This window comes from Aethalodelphis obliquidens, unplaced genomic scaffold, assembly GCF_003676395.1.
Source record: "Aethalodelphis obliquidens isolate GAN/ISIS:26980383/991018 unplaced genomic scaffold, ASM367639v1 scaffold9, whole genome shotgun sequence".
Taxonomy (NCBI): domain Eukaryota; kingdom Metazoa; phylum Chordata; class Mammalia; order Artiodactyla; family Delphinidae; genus Aethalodelphis; species Aethalodelphis obliquidens.
Window position 1 is genome coordinate 9992697 of NW_020837953.1, and position 21194 is coordinate 10013890.

Consider the following 21194-nt stretch of genomic DNA (forward strand, 5'->3'; position numbering starts at 1 on the left):
TATACACTTTAAGCTTACACAGTGCTGTCTATTATGTCTCAATAAAACTGGAAGAAAAAATAAACTTAAATATCTGACAATTTTTCCCATAAAATATTCTCAATTAATAGTACATGCTATCTACAGGGTATTTTAAGTCAGGGTTTATTATTTTTGTTACTGCTGTGGTTTATCTTTTAAGGCAGAGTCAAATCTAGACAAACCCACACTATTAAATGCCTTACTACCAATCCATTCCCATCATGAACTTCAGGAATTTTGTTCTCTTATTTTAAAAGGCGTATTACACGCATCCCCCCCCCTCCATCTTTCTTTTTAAAACTTTTTATTGTTTTTGTTTTGTAAGTAAACCGCAAGTTGCCTTTTATCAGGGTCAGCTAAAGCTAAATCTCAAGTACTACTAAACCAGAGATCCAACTGATTTCAATTTGAATTATGTTAATTAAATAAAGAAAGGGTCTAATGCTACTTCCCACTTAGATTATAACATATGTTTATCTGGTTACAAGTCCCTCATTCCTTAACACAATGGCTATTCTCTCTTCTTTGAACAAACAAGCATGACTGAGATCTGGAAATATGATAGTAACAAAAACATCAGTACAACATAATTTGAGAAGACTTTTGACCAGAATTATAGACTTCGGTATTTTAAAACCATGCCTACCAGTAAGATACATGAAATATATTCCTATCTTTCTAATAAGGCAATGTAGTCTAATGAAAGCTCTCTTAATTATGGACCTATACATGTACTTATTACATGAAATAAAAAATAAATATGCTATGGTGATGAAAGAAAATTTCTAATTCAAGTTTGATGAGATTCAACAAACGGGACTGGGACAACTGGATAACCACATGCCAAAAAATGAACCTGGATCTATACCTCACACCACAAAGATTAACTCAAAGTGGACCATACATTAAATTAAATGTAAGAGCAAAAACTACAAAACTCTCGAAAGAAAATACAGGAATAAATCTTTGTTGTTTAGGATTAGGCAACGATTTCTCAGGAAAGCCACCAAAGGCAAAAGCAATAGAAGACTGATAAACTGGATTTCATCAAAATTTAAAATAGGCATGCTTCTCAGGACACTATCAAGAAAGTAAAAAGACAACCCACAGACTTGAAGAAAAATCTGCAAGTCATATATCTGATACGGCTTGTATCCAGAATATATAAAATCACTCCTACAACTCAATAGTAAGATTAAAAACCCCAACTAGAAAAATGGACATGGCACTTCCCTGGCGGTCCAGTGTGGGGGTGTGGGTGCGATCCCTGGTCAGCGAGCTGAGATCCCACATGCCCTGCGGCCAGGAGGCCAAGGTATGAAGCAGAGGCAATGTTGTGACAAATTCAATAAAGACTTAAAAATAAATAAATAAATAAAATAAGGGCAAAGAATGTGAATAGACATTTCTCCAGAAGAAATGCAAATGAAAACCACTAGAATGGCTATAATCAGAAAGACAATCACGAATGCTGGTGAGGATGTGGGGCAAATAGAACCCTTACACAAGACGTAGAGGATGGACTTGAGGGCGTGGGCAGGGGGAAGGGGAAGCTGGGATGAAGGGAGAGAGTGGCATGGACGTATATACACTACCGAACGTAAAACAGGTAGCTAGTGGGAAGCAGCCGCATGGCACAGGGAGATCAGCTTGGTGCTTTGTGACCACCTAGAGGGGTGGGATAGGGAGGGTGGGAGGGAGGGAGACGCAAGAGGGAGGGGATGTGGGGATATATGTATACGTATAGCTGATTCAGTTCGTTATACAGCAGAAACTAACACAACATTGTAAAGCAATTATACTCCAATAAAGATGTTAAAAAAAAAAGAACCCTTACACATTATGAGTGGAAATGTTATGTGCAGCTGCTTTGAAAAGTAGTTTAGCAGTTTTTCAAAAAGTTAAACATAGAGTTACCATGTTACCCAGTAACTCCACTCCTAGGTATACACTTAAGAGAAATGAAAACATGCGTCCCCGCACAAAAACATCATATGCAAGTGTTCATAGCAGCATTATTCATAATGGTCAAAAAATGAAAACAGGCCTTCCCTGGTGGTGCAGTGGTTGAGAGTCCACCTGCCGATGCAGGGGACATGGGTTCATGCCCCGGTCCGGGAAGATCCCACATGTCGCGGAGCGGCTGGGCCCGTGAGCCATGGCCGCTGAGCCTGCATGTCTGGAGCCTGTGCTCCACAATGGGAGAGGCCACAACAGTGGGAGGTCTGCGTACCGAAAAAAAAAAAAAAAAAAAAAAAAGAAACCAACCCAAATGTTCATCAACTGATGAATGGATAAACAAAATGTGGTATATCATTCAAAGGAATATTATTCAGCAATAAAAAAGAATTAAGTCCGGATACATGCTACAACATGGACTAACCTTGAAAACATTATGCTAAGTGAAAGAAGCCAGTCACAAAATACCACATATTGTATGATCCTAAATATATGAAATGTCTAGAATAGGCAAGTCTAGAGACAGAAAATAGATTAGTAGTTGCCAGGGATTGGAGGAAAGGCAGGGGCAAGGGTAAGTGAGGGAGAGAGGTATAGGGAATGACTTCTTCATATGTATAGTGTTTCTTTTTGGGGTGATAAAAACGTGCTAAAATTATATTATGGTGATTGGCCGCACAACTCTGTAAATATACTAAAAACCACTAAAGTATAAACTTTAAATGAGTGAACTTTATGGTATGTAAATTATATATCAATAAACCTGGTTTAAAAAAAGTCTGATGAGAAATTAATGAATACTGATATAAACAAAAAGTCTATGCAGAAAAACATTCTAGGGAGAGAACCTGGGATCCAAGGATAACTTAAACATACATTCTAGTTTAAAAGTATCTATGGTCAGACAACTCTGTTCTAAAACGATAATCTAGACTTGGGAAGTCCAGTTTAGAAGCCACTAGTCACATGTTGCTATTGAGCACCTGAATGTGGCTAATTCAAAGTGCAAAATACACCCAGGATAGTGATGACTTAGTGCGGGGGTGGGGTGGGGGCAGTGGGGGGAGGGAGAGAGGGAGAGAAAATGAAGTATCTCATTAATGAATGAATTTTCATATTGATTACATGTTGAAATGGTATTATTTTGGATATAATGAGTTAAATAAAATACATTATTAAAATTAATTTCCTTTGCTTATGTAAGTTGTGACATCTGGTTATATCACCTAATCTTAATGAAGAAAACTGGTCAAGTCCCCAGCTGCAGGGGTCTCCCAGATTACCTTCACTCTGCTCCCTCCCCTCCTCATTTCCTCTGCAATTCCCTGTGAATGGAACAGTGCTGTCTCTATCTATGGTACAAAGGAACAATGAAGTCATCTGAGCTAACACAGCTTACCTGAAAATCCCAATAACCAAGTGGTGCCCAAACTTTGCTACTTACACATCAGAATCAACCTGAGAGTTGAAAAACCCCAATGCCCAGGTGACACACCACAGCAACTACAACAAGAATGTATGGGAATGGGAGTCATGCATCAGAATTGTTAAAAGATTCCCAGGTGATTCTAATGTGCAGCAAACTTTGGGAACCAATGCACTAATCATTTAGGCAGGTGGGAAGCTTTGGGGAATGAGAATTAAAATCAAAGACTCAAAAAACTGGAAGGAGCTTAAAATCCTACCTATAGCATGCTGCCTCTAAGAACCTAAAACTAAATCAACCCAAAACAAGAAAGGTATCAAATTAGCTACATTCTTTCTTTTTTGGGGGCCCACATCCCTGTGGGGTCTCAGATGACAATACATCTTCTAAAAGTAGCTGATTCCAAAATCTTATTAACCTGCCAGGGCAGAATAATCTTCCAAAGTAACTAAAACAATTTATATTCCCATCAGTGTTAGATGGAAGCTCTCAAAATTTTACCAACATGCCATTCTGTGGCTTTAAAATTTATGTCCTAATAAAAAGTTTTTTTAATTTAACAATTATTTAGGACTAATTATATGCTTGGTACTAAGAGCATTACAAACACTAATTCATTTAAGTTTCACACTATCATCAAGAGTACAGATACTATTATTATTCCTATTATATAGGAGAAAACCAAAGCACAGGGAGGATAAATAAACTTGCTCAAGCAGTGGAACAAGGATTCAAACCCAGACCATCTGGCTCCAAAGTCCATACTCAAAAATGTAATGCTGCCTCTCACTATTATTTAAAAACTGTATATCTTAATCACAGATTGACTGATTATGCAAAAATTAATTCATAAGGATGATAAATTTAAAAAATTATACATATAGTGGAAATACTAAACCATGCAACTATTAAAAATTATGTGTTAAAAATTCATTCAAAATTCACAATTATTTATCAGGCTCCTACTTTGTGGCAGGCAACTGTTCTAGGCATTGAGGATACAGTGGTGTTATGGAGTGAATGTTTGTGGGCCCCCCCACCCCAATTCAGACAATGAAGCCCTAACCCCAGTGTGACTGTATTTGGAGTAAAGGAAGTAAATTAAGATTAAATAAGGTCCTAAGGGTGGGGGCCCAATCCAGTAAGTGTCTTTCTAAGAAGCGACACAAGAGAGCTCTCATTCATGCTCACTCTCAGTGTGTACCACCAAGGAAAGGTCCTGTAAGGACATGGTGAGAAGGTGGCTGTCTACAAGCCAGGAAGAAAGTCCTCACCAGAAACCAAATCAACAGGAACCTTGATCTTGGACTTCTAGCCTCCAAAACTGTGAGAAAATAAATTTCTGTCGTTAAAGCCACTCAGTCTGCAGTGTTTTGTTATGGCAGTGCAAGCATTCTAAGACAAAGTCCTCATGGAGATTACAGTCAGGTATAGACAGACAATAAACAGGATACCACGTAAATCTGGCTAAGGATGCAAGACCATGAAGAAAAAGAAACTACTGGGAGAGTAGAGATTATTTTAGATAGAGTGGTCAGCAAGATCTCTCCAAAGAGATTTCATGTGGATAGAAATTTGAATAAAGTGAGGGTGTGAACCCTGGAAGTCTGGAAGAAATGCCTTCTAGGCAGAGGGGAAAGCAAATACAAATCCCTGAAGCAGAAAAAGCTTGGCCTGAGAAAAAGAAAACAGGCCGATGTTGTTAGAATGGTGTGATCAAGCAAGGTGAGGTGAGGGAGTAGTGACGGCTCAAATGACGTGAAGTTATGGTTAAGTAACTTAGATTCCATTCCAAGGGAGGTAGGAAACCAATAAGGGGATTTGAGCAGGCAAGTGACATGGTCTGATTTACATTTAAATTGTTTAAAAATACACAAAGAGTTCATATAGGGTACATATATATATAATTTGAGGCATGTATCTGTACATAAAAAGCCTTAACAATGAAATTCCTTCTGGAAAAAATTAAAAAGCCAAACTCCATTTACTTGATCCATGTTACCCATTCTGAAGGACCTTGAAATGCAGGTCTATTAAGCTGGGCTAAAACAGACAGGTAGCAGGTACTGACTTAACTGCAGAAATTTCTAGAAAGAAGTTTTAGTAACTTCAATTGTAACTCATTCCAAAGACAGAACATCAAAAATGTTCTTGTTGGGTGGCTAAATGGTGAGCTACTGAAAGAGGCTAGGCTGCCCTGTTTTACAACTATCTAAAGACCTGATTGATTTGTATAGATGATCCAAATAGGCCTAAACACTATCAACTCTTCTACTTCCTCAATCTTCTAGAGAAGGCACTGTTGAATCCCTAAAATACCTATCTACTCACACTGGGCTTAATATAGTTTACTGGTTACCTGTATATAAGCTTCTGGGTAACTGTAGGTGGCCCCAACCCACCCATGTAATTTCATAGTAAAGAAAACCAAAATATAACCCTTACCCCTTCTGTGCCTCCAACCCTATACTCCCTTCTTAAGCTTTAGAATGTATTCTGATCCACAAAAATAGATGGAAGAATTTAGACACATACATAGGAAATCAGGCATAGTGGTCAAAAATACCTAGAAAATGAACTTGCTCAAGCAGTGGAACAAGGATTCAAACCCAGACCATCTGGCCCTTAAGTTCTGACACTTTAATACTGAATCTGGCCTCAAAAGAAAATGATACTTCCCCTCACCCCTAAACTTACAAGTTGAATATCCATACTATCTAAGCACAAATGCATTTTTCTATACTATTGTGTCATTAACAATGCTAGGAAAATAGTGTCCATTATTAGGCAAACAAATATATGCAATTGAATAAGTAAAATAGGCCAAATAATTAAAAACTCAAACATCATTTCCAAAACTGGTTGCTGAATTGGCTGCCCACCTGCTTCTAGCCACTGGCTAGAAATACAGAGATACAGTCAATGGAAGAAACATTTTTTAATACTTATTTAAACACTAAATTATTAAACACTTATTAAACACTTAATAAACACTTATTAAACACTAAATTCTTGTTTCTCAAAATGTCATGCAATAAAGTACATATTTAGGTTGAATACACCAAAATTTTTCAGAAAAGCAGGCAATATCCATGAAATAGTTAACCAACCACAATAATCCAAAATGTTTTTATTCCATGAATAAGGAACAGTAATCAAAGCAGTGGTTTATAATGTATTGGGTTGGCCAAAAATTTTTCAGTTTTTTAAGTAAATATAAAAGACACATTTTTCATTTTCACCGAGAACTTTATTGAACAACATATTCACCGTTTTTTTCCACTACCTTCTGCCATTTTTCAGGCAACTTCATAATTCCATCTTCCCAAAACTTTTTATCTTTTTGAGCAAAGAACTGTTCCAGGTGCCTTTTACAGTCTTCCAGGGAGTTGGAATTTTTTCCATTAAGAGAATTTTGGAAAGACCGAAATAAATGGAAATCCGCAGGTGCAATGTCTGGTGAATACGGCGGATGAATCAGAACTTCCCAGCCAAACTGTACCAGTTTTTGCCTGGTCATCAAAGAAACAACATGCAGTCTTGCATTATCCTGATGGAAGATTATGTGTTTTCTGTTGACTAATTCTGGACACTTTTCATCAAGTGCTGCTTTCAGTTGGTCTAACTGGGAGCAGTACTTGTTGGAATGAATCGTTTCGTTTTCCACAAGGAGCTCATAATAGAGGACTCCCTTCCAATCCCACCATATACACAATATCACCTTCTCTGGATGAAAACTGGCCTTTGGTGTGGTTGGTGGTAGTTCATTTCGCTTGCCCCACGATCTCTTCCGTTCCACGTTATTGTACAGTATCCACTTCTCATCGCCCGTCAAAATTTGTTTTAAAAACAGAATGTTTTCATTACGTTTAAGTAGAGAATCGCATGCGGAAATATGGTCAAGAAGGTTTTCTTCGCTTAACTTATGTGGAACCCAAATGTCAACGCGATTAACATAACCAAGCTGGTGCAAATGATTTTCACCGCTTGATTTGGACATTTTGAGTATGTCGGCTTTCTCCCACGTGGTATAACATTGAGTGTTCTCAATTAATGTCTCGATTTGATCGCTATCAACTTCAACTGGTCTACCCGACTGTGGAGCATCGTCCAGCAAGAAATCTCTAGCACAAAACTTTGCAAACCACTTTTGACACACACGTTTGATTAGTCACAGCACCTTCTCCATACACTGCACAGATCTTTTTTTGCATTTTGGCAGTGTTTTTACGTTTCTTGAGATAATAAAGCACAGTATGGTGAAAATGTTGCTTTTTTTCTTCCATCTTTAATATTAAAATGACTACACAAAATGCAACAATTTTGATGAGTCTTTTTTTAAACGCACGCTGATATGACAGCTGTTACGTCAATCTAACAAAATTGGGTGTTTTTTTGTTTGTTTGTTTTGCGGTACGCGGGCCTCTCACTGTTGTGACCTCTCCCGTTGCAGAGCACAGGTTCCGGACGCGCAGGCTCAGCGGCCATGGCTCACGGGCCCAGCCCCTCCGCGGCATGTGGGATCTTCCCGGACCGGGGCACGAACCCATGTCCCCTGCATCAGCAGGCGGACTCTCAACCACTGCGCCACCAGGGAAGCCCACAAAATTGTTCTGAATGAAGTTAAAAGACAACTAAGTGCTACTAGAGACATCTTATGGAAAAAAATGAACGAAACTTTTGGCCAACCCAATAGTTCAGTACTAGAAAAAATATGTAAAAAACAATTTAAAAAAACACATCTCTATTGTACTCTTCATTATGGACGAAAAAACCAACTCTGCTAAAATTTAAATTCCTTTTTTCCTAAGAAAAACTTTTTTTGTGAAAGGTTTTGCAAAGTATGTCCCTATTTCAAGCAGTGACAATGGAAAGGGTGAGTCATTCAAATGTGCTCCCCTCCTTCCCAGCCACCATCACAAATGACCTTATCAAAAACAAGCACAGGCTGGCAAGGTAACATGTAAACATAATGGTTTTTCAATAGCACCAGTAACGCCAAACTATAACTTAAATTTACAGTAGAAAGGTAATATATTTCAGAACTGAGTATTTTGGCTATTAAAGAAAAAGGCCATATATTAAAATCCCATTAAACGAAAGTAATCAAAAATAAAATTTACTTACTTTAGCGATCTGCAGCAACACAATGCAGTGTTTAATTGATTCTACCATGCTCTATAAAAACAAAACACTGATTTTAGGATCTTGCCCCAAATGGCCATACAATGCTAAAACTTAAAATATAAAAGTCAGTTCAAATATACAGGGTTTAAGTCTATTCTACATAAAAAATACCCTCTCTGGATTTCCACTGGGTTCTAACATGCTGATAGTGTCAAATGAAATTATCATTAGCAATTCTATGAATTGTTTGGAAATACCAAAAAATTGTTAATTTATACTGAATAACATCTAAAGGGTCTTTCACCAGTTCAAACATAAAGTGATGTGAATTTGATTAACTTCCAAATTCTTAGATCGTCAGCAGGCAATCCCAATGTAAATTCCTAAAACGTCTGTCTATTCAAGACTTTCATGGAATTATCAAGAGTAAAGGATCCTATTAAAATATTGGTGAACCTGGTATACTACCATGTCTGTTTTTAAAATGCTTTTATCAAAATACAAATCTTATCAGTAGCCCATTATATAATGTCAGAAGGTCAGTACATCAGAAAACTCAAATCACAATATTATTAATTATATTATAATATTATAATATATATATAATTATAATTATATATAATATTATATATAATATATAATTATAAAAAAGAATATACATTGTGCATGGATGAAACATTTTATCCAAGTGTCTCAAACAGACAAGACCAGAAACAGATAAAATGGCACACGAAGTCAATCCAATTAAAGGGATTATTCTATTCACTTAAATTCCTTTAGATGATAATACAATTCTTAAACACCCTTGTAAAAATGCATAAAAATTAAAAACTCAACTGCTCTTATTAATAATAGCAGCTTAAAACAGAAACATTTTACAGCACTTTCTAATGCAAAGCCAGAGTTTATCAAACATATAACTTACATTTGTTGTCTCTTTGAGAGTTTCAATTTTCTGTGAAAAATAAATTTAAACAGAAATTATCAGAAACACAAAGAGGTATCGTTGTTGTTTTTTACTGGTTTGTCATTTAAAGAATTTTACCAAAATGTACTCATTACTCTAAATCAGTTCAGGCAGGTTGGGGAGTGCTTTTGGTTAAACTTTTTAATTTAAATCAAACATTTAAATAAAAAATTCAGACATTTTATGGATTACATCCTCAAATAAAATTCATGTGATTCAATTCAAGATTTGTAAGGATGATATAAAACATTCTTATCCCTTACCTGAAAACAATTTTTGTTTTCTCTATAGGATTCACTATGTGATTTTAAAATGCTTATTTTAGAATCACCTTAAACTTTGCAAAGTTGTTTAAAAAATGACATGAGACTAAATTCCAAAACTAAGAAGGTGTGCTAAACATGAGTTACTACTATTACCAAGTGTAAAAGAGAGAAATGCAAGGCTATGGTTAACAGAAATGCAAAAAAATAAATGATGCTGCATCAGGAAATCTAGTCAAGGAGAAGAAAAATGTTAATTGATAAAAGAAAACAATATTCAAACTACAAAGTAGTTGTCAGAAACCCAAAGGGAGGAACTATAATTAAAGCAACATTCATTTTGTTCCCTCATGCATGGCTTCTGGTTTATTTTGAAAATTTTGCTGGTTGCTTTATTAATATCTGAAGTGACCACATGTAAATTTAATAAAATAACTTTCAATCTTCAACATATGGTACTTGAAGAGAAAGAACTTATTCCTAAAGGCGGTACTTACAAAAAGGGTATCATAATAAAATTTTCTGTTACTCTTTTGTTCAATTATGAAACCATACCAGAAATTCACCAGAAAACTCCACTTGAAATCTATATGGCATACTATCATAACAGGTCAACAGTACTATTATAGTAGTCAAAACACCGAGGTCCTTCTATTACTTCTCCAAAAGGCTCTTGGTTTCAAAAACTTTAAAGTCAAAATCATGATTATAGAAGTTACCTTTCTCTGTTCATCATCTTTGCAGTTTTGAAGTTTGTCATCAAAAAGCTACAGGATCAAGAAAAAAATGATTATAGTATCAAGCCTTTACTACATAGTACACATTTACTAAGCAAAGAAAAGCAAACATATTTCTTCCAGGGATGGTTTATACACGCATTAAATGTATAATTAATGTTTACTAAAATACAAGATAACACGCATTTTTTCAAGGCATTGTTATCAAGTCAGATTCTATTGAACTATTTTAAACAGTCAAGATCAATTACTCTGGTACAATTACAAGCAAAAGAAAACATATGACTTTAAGAACTTAAAATATCAGTTCAAACCTAAGTTTTTTCTGCCTTGTCACCCAAGTTTATCAACATTCCTTGTTCTTTCCAGGAGCTTTGCTTGTAATTAATTTTAAAGTGGGAGTTGAAGGAGACAATTTTAATAATGATAAAGGAAGTAGAGAAGTAAACGCTCTCAATCCCCCAACTCCCCCAAAATGAAAAATGGCCTTAGAAATCAAGCCACTTAAAATTTACCAGTTTCACACAACTTTTAAACAAAATATGAATCTAATCTTGTCTTATTTTCTTCTAATTATGTTTAGGTTAGCTTAAAAACTACTGAAAAACCAGTAAGGGTTGTAAAGTAACATCAAGCAACTATTTTTACTCAAAATCAAGCTCTTTATATAAATTCAATATATAATCAAATGCCATACCTTTAACTGTTCTATCAAGATTTGTAGGTAAGCATCAGCCTCTGTAAGTTTCTTATCAAAGTCTTGGACACTAGGAACAAATCCTGAATCCAAACCCTAGAGGGAAAAAAACTGCAATAAATCCCAGCAATGTCTAATAGTACAAAAGATACTTCACCCTTCATACATGACATCTCACTTTTCTAAATTAAAAATAGTACTTTTACATAAATAATAGGTCTATTTAAATTATCTAAATTCTCTAAGAATAGTGGTACATCAATCTCCTTCATGAACTTCTAGCACTGTTCCCTGTTCATCAATTACATACGCTGCTGTTCAAATTAGAATTTATCCTGCTTTTTCAGAATCATTTTCTTCTCTCCCAAAAGCCCCATAATGGGCTCCAAAGCAACAGTAATTTAGCTAAAGGTACATATACAAAACAACCTAGATTACCTCCTGTTTCCCTCCTACTTTTTGTTCAGTTCAATCCTCCAGTCCCTTAATCTCAACTTCATATTCCCACTATTTAGTTCTCCTGTTCCCTAAACTACCCCATTAGCTCTGATGTTTTCCTCCTCCTCCCTTATTTTTTTTAAAAAAACACGAAAACTCAAAATTCTCATCTCCTCTAAGAGGGTCCTCCCTAAGTGAAAGTGACAACACTTCTGTCTAAGTTCCCTACTCATTTTCACCCTTGGCATGAACACTACACTCTGGACATGGTGTAAATGTTTATTTATTTAGAGGGCCCACTTATTTCTCAGTTTAACAGTCCAGCATTTGCATGTCCTACTTTTTGTACGCTAAAAATTTTAAGTTCCAAGAGCACGGGATTCCTATGTTTTAACTTTATTCCAAAGAAAGTTTTGAGTTCTTAATCATCTTTAACTGAAAAATACATCAATCTTGAGTATAAAAGACAAAATAGTCTGAGATTGAACAAGGCTATCATCTTGCCATATCTGCATGCCCAGAAGTCATGGAGTTAAACAGGGAAATAAGGGTTGGGAACCACTATTGTCACAATCACAACCCAACCACAAAACTCTGTACTAAATGGGTGAAATATAGTGCTTCAACATACCATACTTGACTTTCAATTGTTTTATCTCTCCTGCCTTTTGCCAAAACGTGCTGATCATTTCACATTCCCCATTTTAGTCAACTGAGGCCAGAGTTCATTTTATATTAAACCAACACCTCATCTTTGCCTAACACTTTATCATTATTAAAGCACTTTCACAGCCATGATCTCAAACATCAGATTGAGACAGTATAGTATTATGGAAAAAACAATGGGTTGGCAAACCTGGTTTCTAATTGCAGCTCAGCCACTACCAAGATATTGCGTCTCTCTAAACGATTTTCTTACCTGCCAAATACAGGCATCCTCCTCCTACTATTATTAGTGTGGCAGCTACGACCTCTACTAAAGACTATAATTACTAACACTGTCAATTACTACTAGTACTATTGCTGTTCTTCCCAAACTAAAATTCAAATTCTTAATCAAAGTATTAAAAACCTAAGTCCACAACTAATCTTGTAATGCATTTTGTTTTTCAAATTCAAAGGCAAAAAAACTGCTTTTTATTTTTACATACATGTTGAGAAACTGCTTGAAATGAGTATTGAAAAACCCCTTTCCAATGAGAGATGTCATGTAAAAACAAAGTTTAAGAAAGAAAAATCATAATAAGCAATATAAGTAAAATCCAGATATATTTATAAAATTGTAGTTAAACATCTTCATTCTTAAAGATAACCCCAAAGACATCCTTTTAGAAACATTTACTAATGTAGAGTATGATAATAAAAGATGTGGAAAAGAAAGGATAAAATCCATCACATCCCAGAGATACCACAGTACTGTACTAAGAAAGTAGGGAGTGATTTCTTTTCAATGTTACTGTACCACAGGAAAATTGGAAGGACTGCTTGGCTTTTTGTTTTGTTTCACAGGGCAATATAACATAACTATCAATAATTTAACTATAAAACCCAGTTAAAATCAGCTAAATACATTGTTCTTGCTAAATACTAAAAAGGTCAATGGCACATTCATAAATGAGTATAAAGGTGAAGGATCTAAATGAGAAAAAGTGATCTTCAAGAATTTTCCCTCTTCTGAATCCATTTAGAACTACCACTATAGAAATCTAATTAATATATCCTTCTGAACAAGTCACTATATCCGATTAAAAATCCAATAAATAAATGGAAAAAATTAGATTTATATTACTGAGATCTGAAATTAAGTCTAAAACAACTCTTTGATGTTTCTATAATCATGTGAACCTCACCTTGGCTCTTTTGTCAGACCTTCCTCCCCCTAGATATCATCTTCTACAATGGTCCTTTACCCTTAAAACACCACACGTTGTAACATCCAAGTCAAAGATCTACTCAACAATCCATTTTTCTTTATGTAATGTATAATGGGAGGTTTGTAACAACAGTTATTAGCTTAAAGTCCCAGAACGGGCCTAAAACTCCCTTGCACAGTAACCCATAAGTCTTTGGTATACTTTAAAATAAAATCTACATATATAGTTTCCCATCTTAAATCAATAAAATAACATGTATGCATTTATTATTACCGTGGACGAGCAACTGACAGTAATTAAACTGTTTTCTCAAGTCTTGTAAGAATAATACACTAGAAGAAAATATAAGTTTTCACTACATATTGTGACTCAGTACACAGAATCAAGGCCACCTAGTCCAGCCTCCCACTCATATAAATTACTTTTATAATGTCCTTTAAAGTCATCTAGTCTTTACCTGAGTATCTCAAGAGAAAAGGAACTCAATACCTCCTAACATAAACTATTTCACAAAATCCCTTTAAAGTCATAACTATTCCTCTTTCCATTAAACATTTAAGATACAAGGCACTATACATATTCATATCCTTTTTAATGGAATTTTGTTTCAAAACAGGTCATAAAAATAGAATACAGTCCTCTACCATGTTGAGTGGTTTGTCTTCCTTTGAAAAGAACTCAGAACAGGCAGACCCTTTAAAACAGTGTGACTTCATACTTCTTAGGGTGACACTTAGCTCTTGAGAACAAGCTAGTTGGGAGTCAAGCAGATGTACATTCTACTACTCTGTACTTGCCTTTTTATCTAACACTTATCACATTTTATCATAATTAAATATTTAATTGATTGACTTCTCTGAAGGATTATAAACTCCACGAGGGCAGGAACTGCCATTCATTCAGCACTATACCCCTGCACCTCGACTCCAGGCTAGCTCATTGTTGAGTGAATGTGTGTTGCACTGATTGTAGCTTCTGGCAACTGCTGATGCCATGATACCACTCTTCTCCATGACCACGTCTCCCTATATTTCCCCTGCCTTTCTGTTCTCTTTCTCCTTCTATTTTTTTACTCCCTCACTCCCTTTCTTTCCTTCTCTTTTGTCCTGCAGTAGCAACTGGTTATGTTGCATTTTTGGCAATCGGGACCAAAGAGGTTGCTGCTCCCTAGTTTACTATATTGATGATCCATAGTTCTAACTTGATGATTTCTGTATGAATTCATTTAAAGTTTAAATTAAACATGACGATTATAGAGAAATAGAGATAAAATGGTCTGTGATGTAAAAAAAGTTAAACTAGAAGAAACTCAATAGAAATTAAACCATAAATTTAGAAATCTATGTAAAGAAAAAACCCCCACTTAAGTGGTGAGTATGCTAAAAAACAAAACAGTCTCAGTTTGCAAGAGTAATTTGCTAATTAAAGAAAGCTAAAGTATGTATATGAAGTCAAGAGTAACACATAATTCTGTATCAGTCAAGACCTATGTATCCAGATTAAATATATATATGTATATGTATATATAGAGACAGACATTTGGCCCAATTTAAGGGGAATTTCAAAACTATCTAGAATGATAGAAGAATATTAAACTGCCTCAAAACTGTATGTACTTCCTACTATCTTTCTAATACTTATGTTGAACAGCATCACTTTTCTCAGAAGGTACTTCAAAGCTAACAAATGTCAGCAAAATTAAATGAATTTCTATCAATACTTTAATCAGGACATTAAACACTATTTATACTTTATACATACACATAACTGAATACTTTACCGCCATTAAAAAGAAGAGTATTAAAAGGGATGTCTTTAATACTTTCTGAAGTACATATGAATTATACTTCATATGTAGCTACTTTGGAGAGACACTCTTAGTAAAACAGTACAAGAGGCAATTTTTGAGGCAAGGAGTAAAAGCTTTTAAAGTAATTCCTGCTGACAGAGGAAGAGTAATGAATAGTGGAGGTAAGGTGGGAAAAGGTGGTTTAAGGTCTTGAGGTCAGAATCAGGAAATAAGAAAGTTATGAGTAATTTAAGGAACTGAGAAGAAAAATGCAGAACAGGAATGGCTATGGCTGAATAACACTGTAAAAAGAAATTCACAAATGAGTAATCATTTTCATATCAAATCTTATTTCACAGCAAAAACTTAAAGGACTAAGTACCCTACACTCAGTGCTTCCTCCTATACAGGACAAAATAGTATATAATAAAAATATGTTGTGAAGAGAGAAATACAGAAATTATTCCACATAAGTCTCATAGAAAAGTTCAGAATAACAAGAAAACAAAATAAGTTAACAGTAGTAGAACTGTAAAAGGGAATAACAGCTTAAAAAGTTAACAAGGGAAAAACACCAAAGAAAACAAGACTCCTAATGAAAAATAAATGGCATAAATCCAGACAAAAGTAGGTGATTTTTAAAAATTAGAAAAATACACACCCTATAAATAAAATCATAAAAACTCTGCAGAAATGTTGTTTTGATTAAATATAAGAGTATTTGGAAAGTTTATGTTCACAATTAGCTATTTGAGATGACATGCATCACAGATACGCTTTCATCCAATGAAAGAAGTATAGGGCATACTTACAATTGAATCACTTACAATTATTTTTGAAAATTCAAGAACTGGAGAGATACCAGAAGACTGGAAAAAAGCAAGTGTGGTACTGATCTTCCATAAAGGTAAGGAAAAGAGAGAATAGAAAGTTACTATGCTGTGCGTCTGACATCAATAATTAATTAAAGGAACTATAAGAGAAACATCTGTAGCTATACAGAGGAAAAGTAGGTACATGAGCAGCAAGTGGCAAGTTGAAAAATAAACAGATAAATAAACATTATGCCAAACTTAATGGCTTTTCTGTTCCTTAGAAATTTATTAGCAAATTAAGTTTTTTGAGAAATAACACCATTTTGTCTCCTTACCAAATGACTCAAAAGTTGCTTTAATGATGAAAAAAGTATATTAAAGAAACCAAAAATATTAGTAAGACCATGATTTTATGTGGGGTATACTAACATGTGATTTCCTTGGATTACTGAAAATTTGGAAACATTTATAATCTGCTGTCTCCGAGGTTTACTCACTTCAGCTAAAGGAAAACAGAATTTAGAGATATAGAAAAGTTATGAGAGTAAGAATTTCCCCTATTTTTAACGCTAAGGAACACTCAACTACCAATTCATTTGGAGTAAAGATTATCAATTCAAAAACGTCCATAAAATTGAGCCTATTACTAAACTTTTTACTCCGATGTAACTTCAGGAAGGTATTTTCCATCTAAGTCAATGTCCTGATAATCTAAGGCTCCAAAATAGGGTCTCTATTATCAAAATGGTAGCTATAGCTATCTTATCAACAACTGCTTAGGTACCCCAAGAATGCCAAAAAAGATAAGGCCTTTTTCCATAGTTCTAAATGAGCAGTTCTAACACCATGGATTCACCACGGATGCACAGTATAGTAATTTTTTTCCCAGAATATTAGGTCCTCTGCTAGATACTTTATATTATTTATTTCATTATTATAACATACATAGTAAGGTAGATAGATATTAACCCTATTTCATAAGTGCTTTCCCAAATCATCCAGCTGGGTTTTTTTTAAATTGAGATTTCAACCCAGCCCTTCGATTTCAAATCCATTACACTTCTCTATTAAATCACAATGATATTTGAAAAGAATTCATGGCATAAGAGACTAAAATTTAATCTAAAAAATGCCTGAAGGAGCCCAGTATACCAAAAATGAACACCAGCTTTAAGGTCAGACTGATCTAGTTTTAAATCCTGAATCTGCAAGTCCCTAACCAATTACCTACATGATCTGGCCAAGTTACCTTCTCTACATCCTTTTCCTTATCCAGGGATGAACACAATAATAAACCACTCAAAGTTGTTGGATAGATGAAATGAAAGAATATGCATAAAGTAACACAGTAGTGGGTGTTCTATTTCCTCTCCACAATGTGGAATTGAAAATAACCAGGATTCACCACTGTATCCAAGGCCCTAAACTAGTGCCTAACAGACAGAAAAGGTCCTCAATGAATATTTGATGGATTAAAAACAAAATGAATTAACAACTAGGTAATACACAAAACATACGCAATTTTAATAGAGAAGTATAATCAAGAAAAGGATACAAGCGTAGGTTAAACTGTATTTAACATTCCTTTAAAAAAGGAATACAAACAGTAAGCTGATGAACTCAAGAAAATAAATAGTAATAAAAAAGGTATGAAGAACAAACAAGTGATAAAATACAGTCTTGCAAAACAGATCAAAAACAAAATTCCCTATAAGATGTTCAGAAAAGTATCAGGTATTATGCCTGAACCACAAAAGGTAAACTGTACTCAATTATTACCTTGGTACCAAAGAGTCAAACAATATAAAGAAAGCCCCCCTTTTCCATAAAATAATCTGATTTTTGAAAATCCGTTAGTTCTTTGAAAAATAAAATTGTTTTTACCTTTAAATTTACAAAGAAAATAGCTTCTCTTAAAACAAAAAACAACACAAATCTGAATTGCTCATATACTTGGGACAGAAAACAGCTGCCTTGTCAAACAGGAATCAGGTAGAGACATGGGTGCCAAAATTCCTTAGCTTTATTATAACTCTTAGCACAACTGCTTACTCTTCGTGATCTCTCTTCATCTAATACTGGCAGCGTTAGGTAACCTTTTGACTTACAGAACAAAACACTTATATTGATTCCATAAAGTGATTTGGCTACTCAAACAACTGCACAGGCAAGGTTTGGGATTTTGTACCGTTTTCCTCTATTTAACTCACTGACAGCTTGTCTTTCCAAATGACTCTCCCAATTTATTCAGTAAAGTCACATGGAGCTTCCCTGGTGGTGCAGTGGTTAAGAATCCACCTGCCAAGGCTGGGGACATGGGTTCGAGCCCTGGTCTGGGAGGATACCACATGCCGCGGAGCAACTAGGCCCATGCATCACAACTACTGAGCCGGCACTCTACAGCCTGTGAGCCACACTACTGAGCCCACGTGCCACAACTACTGAAGCCAGCGCGCCTAGAGCCCGTGCTCCGCAACGAGAGGCCACCACAATGAGAAGCCCACACACTGTAACAAAGTAGCCCCCGCTCACCACAACTAGAGAAAGCCCCATGCGCAGCAACGAAGACCCAACGCAGCCAAAAATAAATACATAATAAATATAAAAAATATTGAAGTCATACGAAAAGTTATTGCCAAAAGTAAATAAAACAAACAAAAACCTGAAGTTTGTAAACTGCGTGACCATTACCTAGTTTGTCTGGGATATCCCTAGTTATGTCTGTTGTATCAACAAAATTATTAGCAGCCTCCTTCACTCTCAAAGTGCCCCAGTTTGGACAATATATGTTCTCTCTCTCTATAAAGGTTGTAACTAGCATTTTAGAGATATAAAAGTCTGGAAGGCATACAGGATTGCCTCGAGATTTCAGAATGCAGCAAATTACTTTAAAAAAAATCTAAACTGAAATAGTTTACAGCCTCTGAATGTAGAAAGCAAATTACAAAAGTAAAATAAACACCAGAATTCACGTCAATTAATAGTGGTTGAGGGCATACCTTATTCTAGATAAATAGAGACATGAACAATAAAGAAGTTACATTTTGAAAAGTTATTTTATTCACACACATGCACAGCACACACACACACCTGAAATAAAACACATGAAACAAAACACATGAGATGCAGATGTTATTCCTAGGGAGTGCAATTGAGAAAGAGGGGCATTAAGACAGGGACTCTTAATTTTTACTTTATACATTCATAACGTCTGATTTTTAAAAGTATCTATTTACTTAAATTCAAAAACTTTATGTAAAAGGATTCAGAAACTGTGCAGGTTATAAATATGATTCAAAAATTTTATAACTGTTTTAGCTTGCAAAATCATCAGCATTATTATTTTAAAATTATCTACCAAACCCTAAAATGACTTGAGAGAGTAAATTTGGCAATGCTGAAGCTGCTCAGATACACCTTTCCAAGCAAAATAAAATACAGCATAAAAAGCTTATAACATTATTTACAGATAAAGTACGAACTAGCAAAAACAAAAAACAAAAAAACCCATGCACTTGAAAATTAGCAATCACCGCTATACTGGAATAAATGCTGAGAAGAAAAATGGCCAGTAAAGCAAAGCAGAATACCTAATTTTCTTCCCACATCCTTCCTGCCAATTCCATGGTCATGAGTCAACATTCAAAAAAGCAAACTCATAAAAAACAAAAACACCTATTACATGACCCCCCCCAACAAAGCACTGTTTGACCACGTGGTTTCGGCAATCAGCCAAAGCTTTTCTTTTTCATATACTGGTGGGTCAGGCTACTGACAGTATCTTTTTTAAAATTAAAAGTCTTGGGTTAAGTCATTCCAGGATCTTAAATAAGCTCTGAGCTGCTTACTAGAGGGGATGCAAAAAATACATTCTTCCCCTTCCCAACCTCAGATTACTGCCTGTCATTCAGCTTCACAGCATTTTTTTTTTTAAACATCTTTACTGGAGTGTAATTGCTTTACAATGGTGTGTTAGTTTCTGCTGTATAACAAAGTGAATCAGCTATACGTATACATATATCCCCATATCTCCTCCCTCCTGTGTCTCCCTCCCACCCTCCCCATCCCACCCCTCTAGGTGGTCACAAAGCACTGAGCTGATCTCCCTGTGCTATGCGGCTTCTTCCCACTAGCTAGCTATTTTACATTTGGTAGTGTATATATGTCCATGACACTCTCTCACTTCGTCCCAGCTTACCCCTCCCCCTCCCCGTGTCCTCAAGTCCATTCTCTACATCTGCATCTTTATTCCTGTCCTGCCACTAGGTTCACCAGGACTTTTTTTTTTTAAGATTCCATATATATGTGTTAGCATACGGTATTTGTTTTTCTCTTTCTGACTTACTTCACTCTGTATGACAGACTCTAGGTCCATCCACCTCACTACAAATAACTCAGTTTCGTTTCTTTTTATGGCTGAGTAATATTCCATTGTATATACGTGCCACACCTTCTTTATCCATTCATCTGTCCATGGACACTTAGGTTGCTTCCATGTCCTGGCTATTGCAAATAGTGCTGCAGTGAACATTGTGGTACATGACTCTTCCTGAATTATGGTTTTCTCAGGGTATATGCCCAGTAGTGGGATTGCTGGGTCATATGGTAATTCTATTTTTAGTTTTTAAAGGAACCTCCATACTGTTCTCCATAGTGGCTAGATCAATTTACATTCCCACCAACAGTGCAAGAGGGTTCCCTTTTCTCCACATCTTCTCCAGCACTTATTGTTTGTAGATTGTTTGATGATGGCCATTCTGACCGGTGTGAGGTGAGGTGACACCTCGTTGTGGTTTTGATTTACATTTCTCTAATGATTAGTGATGTTGAGCATCCTTTCATGTGTTTGTTGGCAATCTGTATATCTTCTTTGGAGAAATGTCTATTTAGGTCTTCAGCCCATTTTTGGATTGGGTTGTTTGTTTTTTTGATATTGAGCTGCATGAGCTGCCTGTATATTTTGGAGATTAATCCTCTGTTAGTTGCTTCATTTGCAAATATTTTCTCCCATTCTGAGGGTTGTCTTCTCGTCTTGTTTATGGTTTCCTTTGCTGTGCAAAAGCTTTTAAGTTTCATTAGGG

General features: G+C 35.4%; 1 protein-coding gene across 7 annotated transcripts in view; it reads right to left on the reverse strand.

The window, feature by feature from the left end:
* The window catches only part of OSBPL9 (oxysterol binding protein like 9), a 168396-nt gene that overhangs the window by 33092 nt on the left and 114110 nt on the right, over positions 1-21194 (reverse strand). For 5 of the 7 annotated variants that reach the window (XM_027108572.1, XM_027108571.1, XM_027108573.1 and 2 more), the window contains 4 exons: positions 11198-11293; positions 10483-10530; positions 9459-9488; positions 8534-8584 (listed from right to left, as the gene is read on the reverse strand). In XM_027108572.1, the coding sequence (XP_026964373.1) occupies positions 8534-8584; positions 9459-9488; positions 10483-10530; positions 11198-11293 (225 nt within the window). Of the gene's footprint in view, positions 1-8533; positions 8585-9458; positions 9489-10482; positions 10531-11197; positions 11294-16125; positions 16195-21194 lie in introns of all 7 variants that reach the window. The other 2 variants (XM_027108570.1, XM_027108569.1) reach the window with 1 other exon arrangement.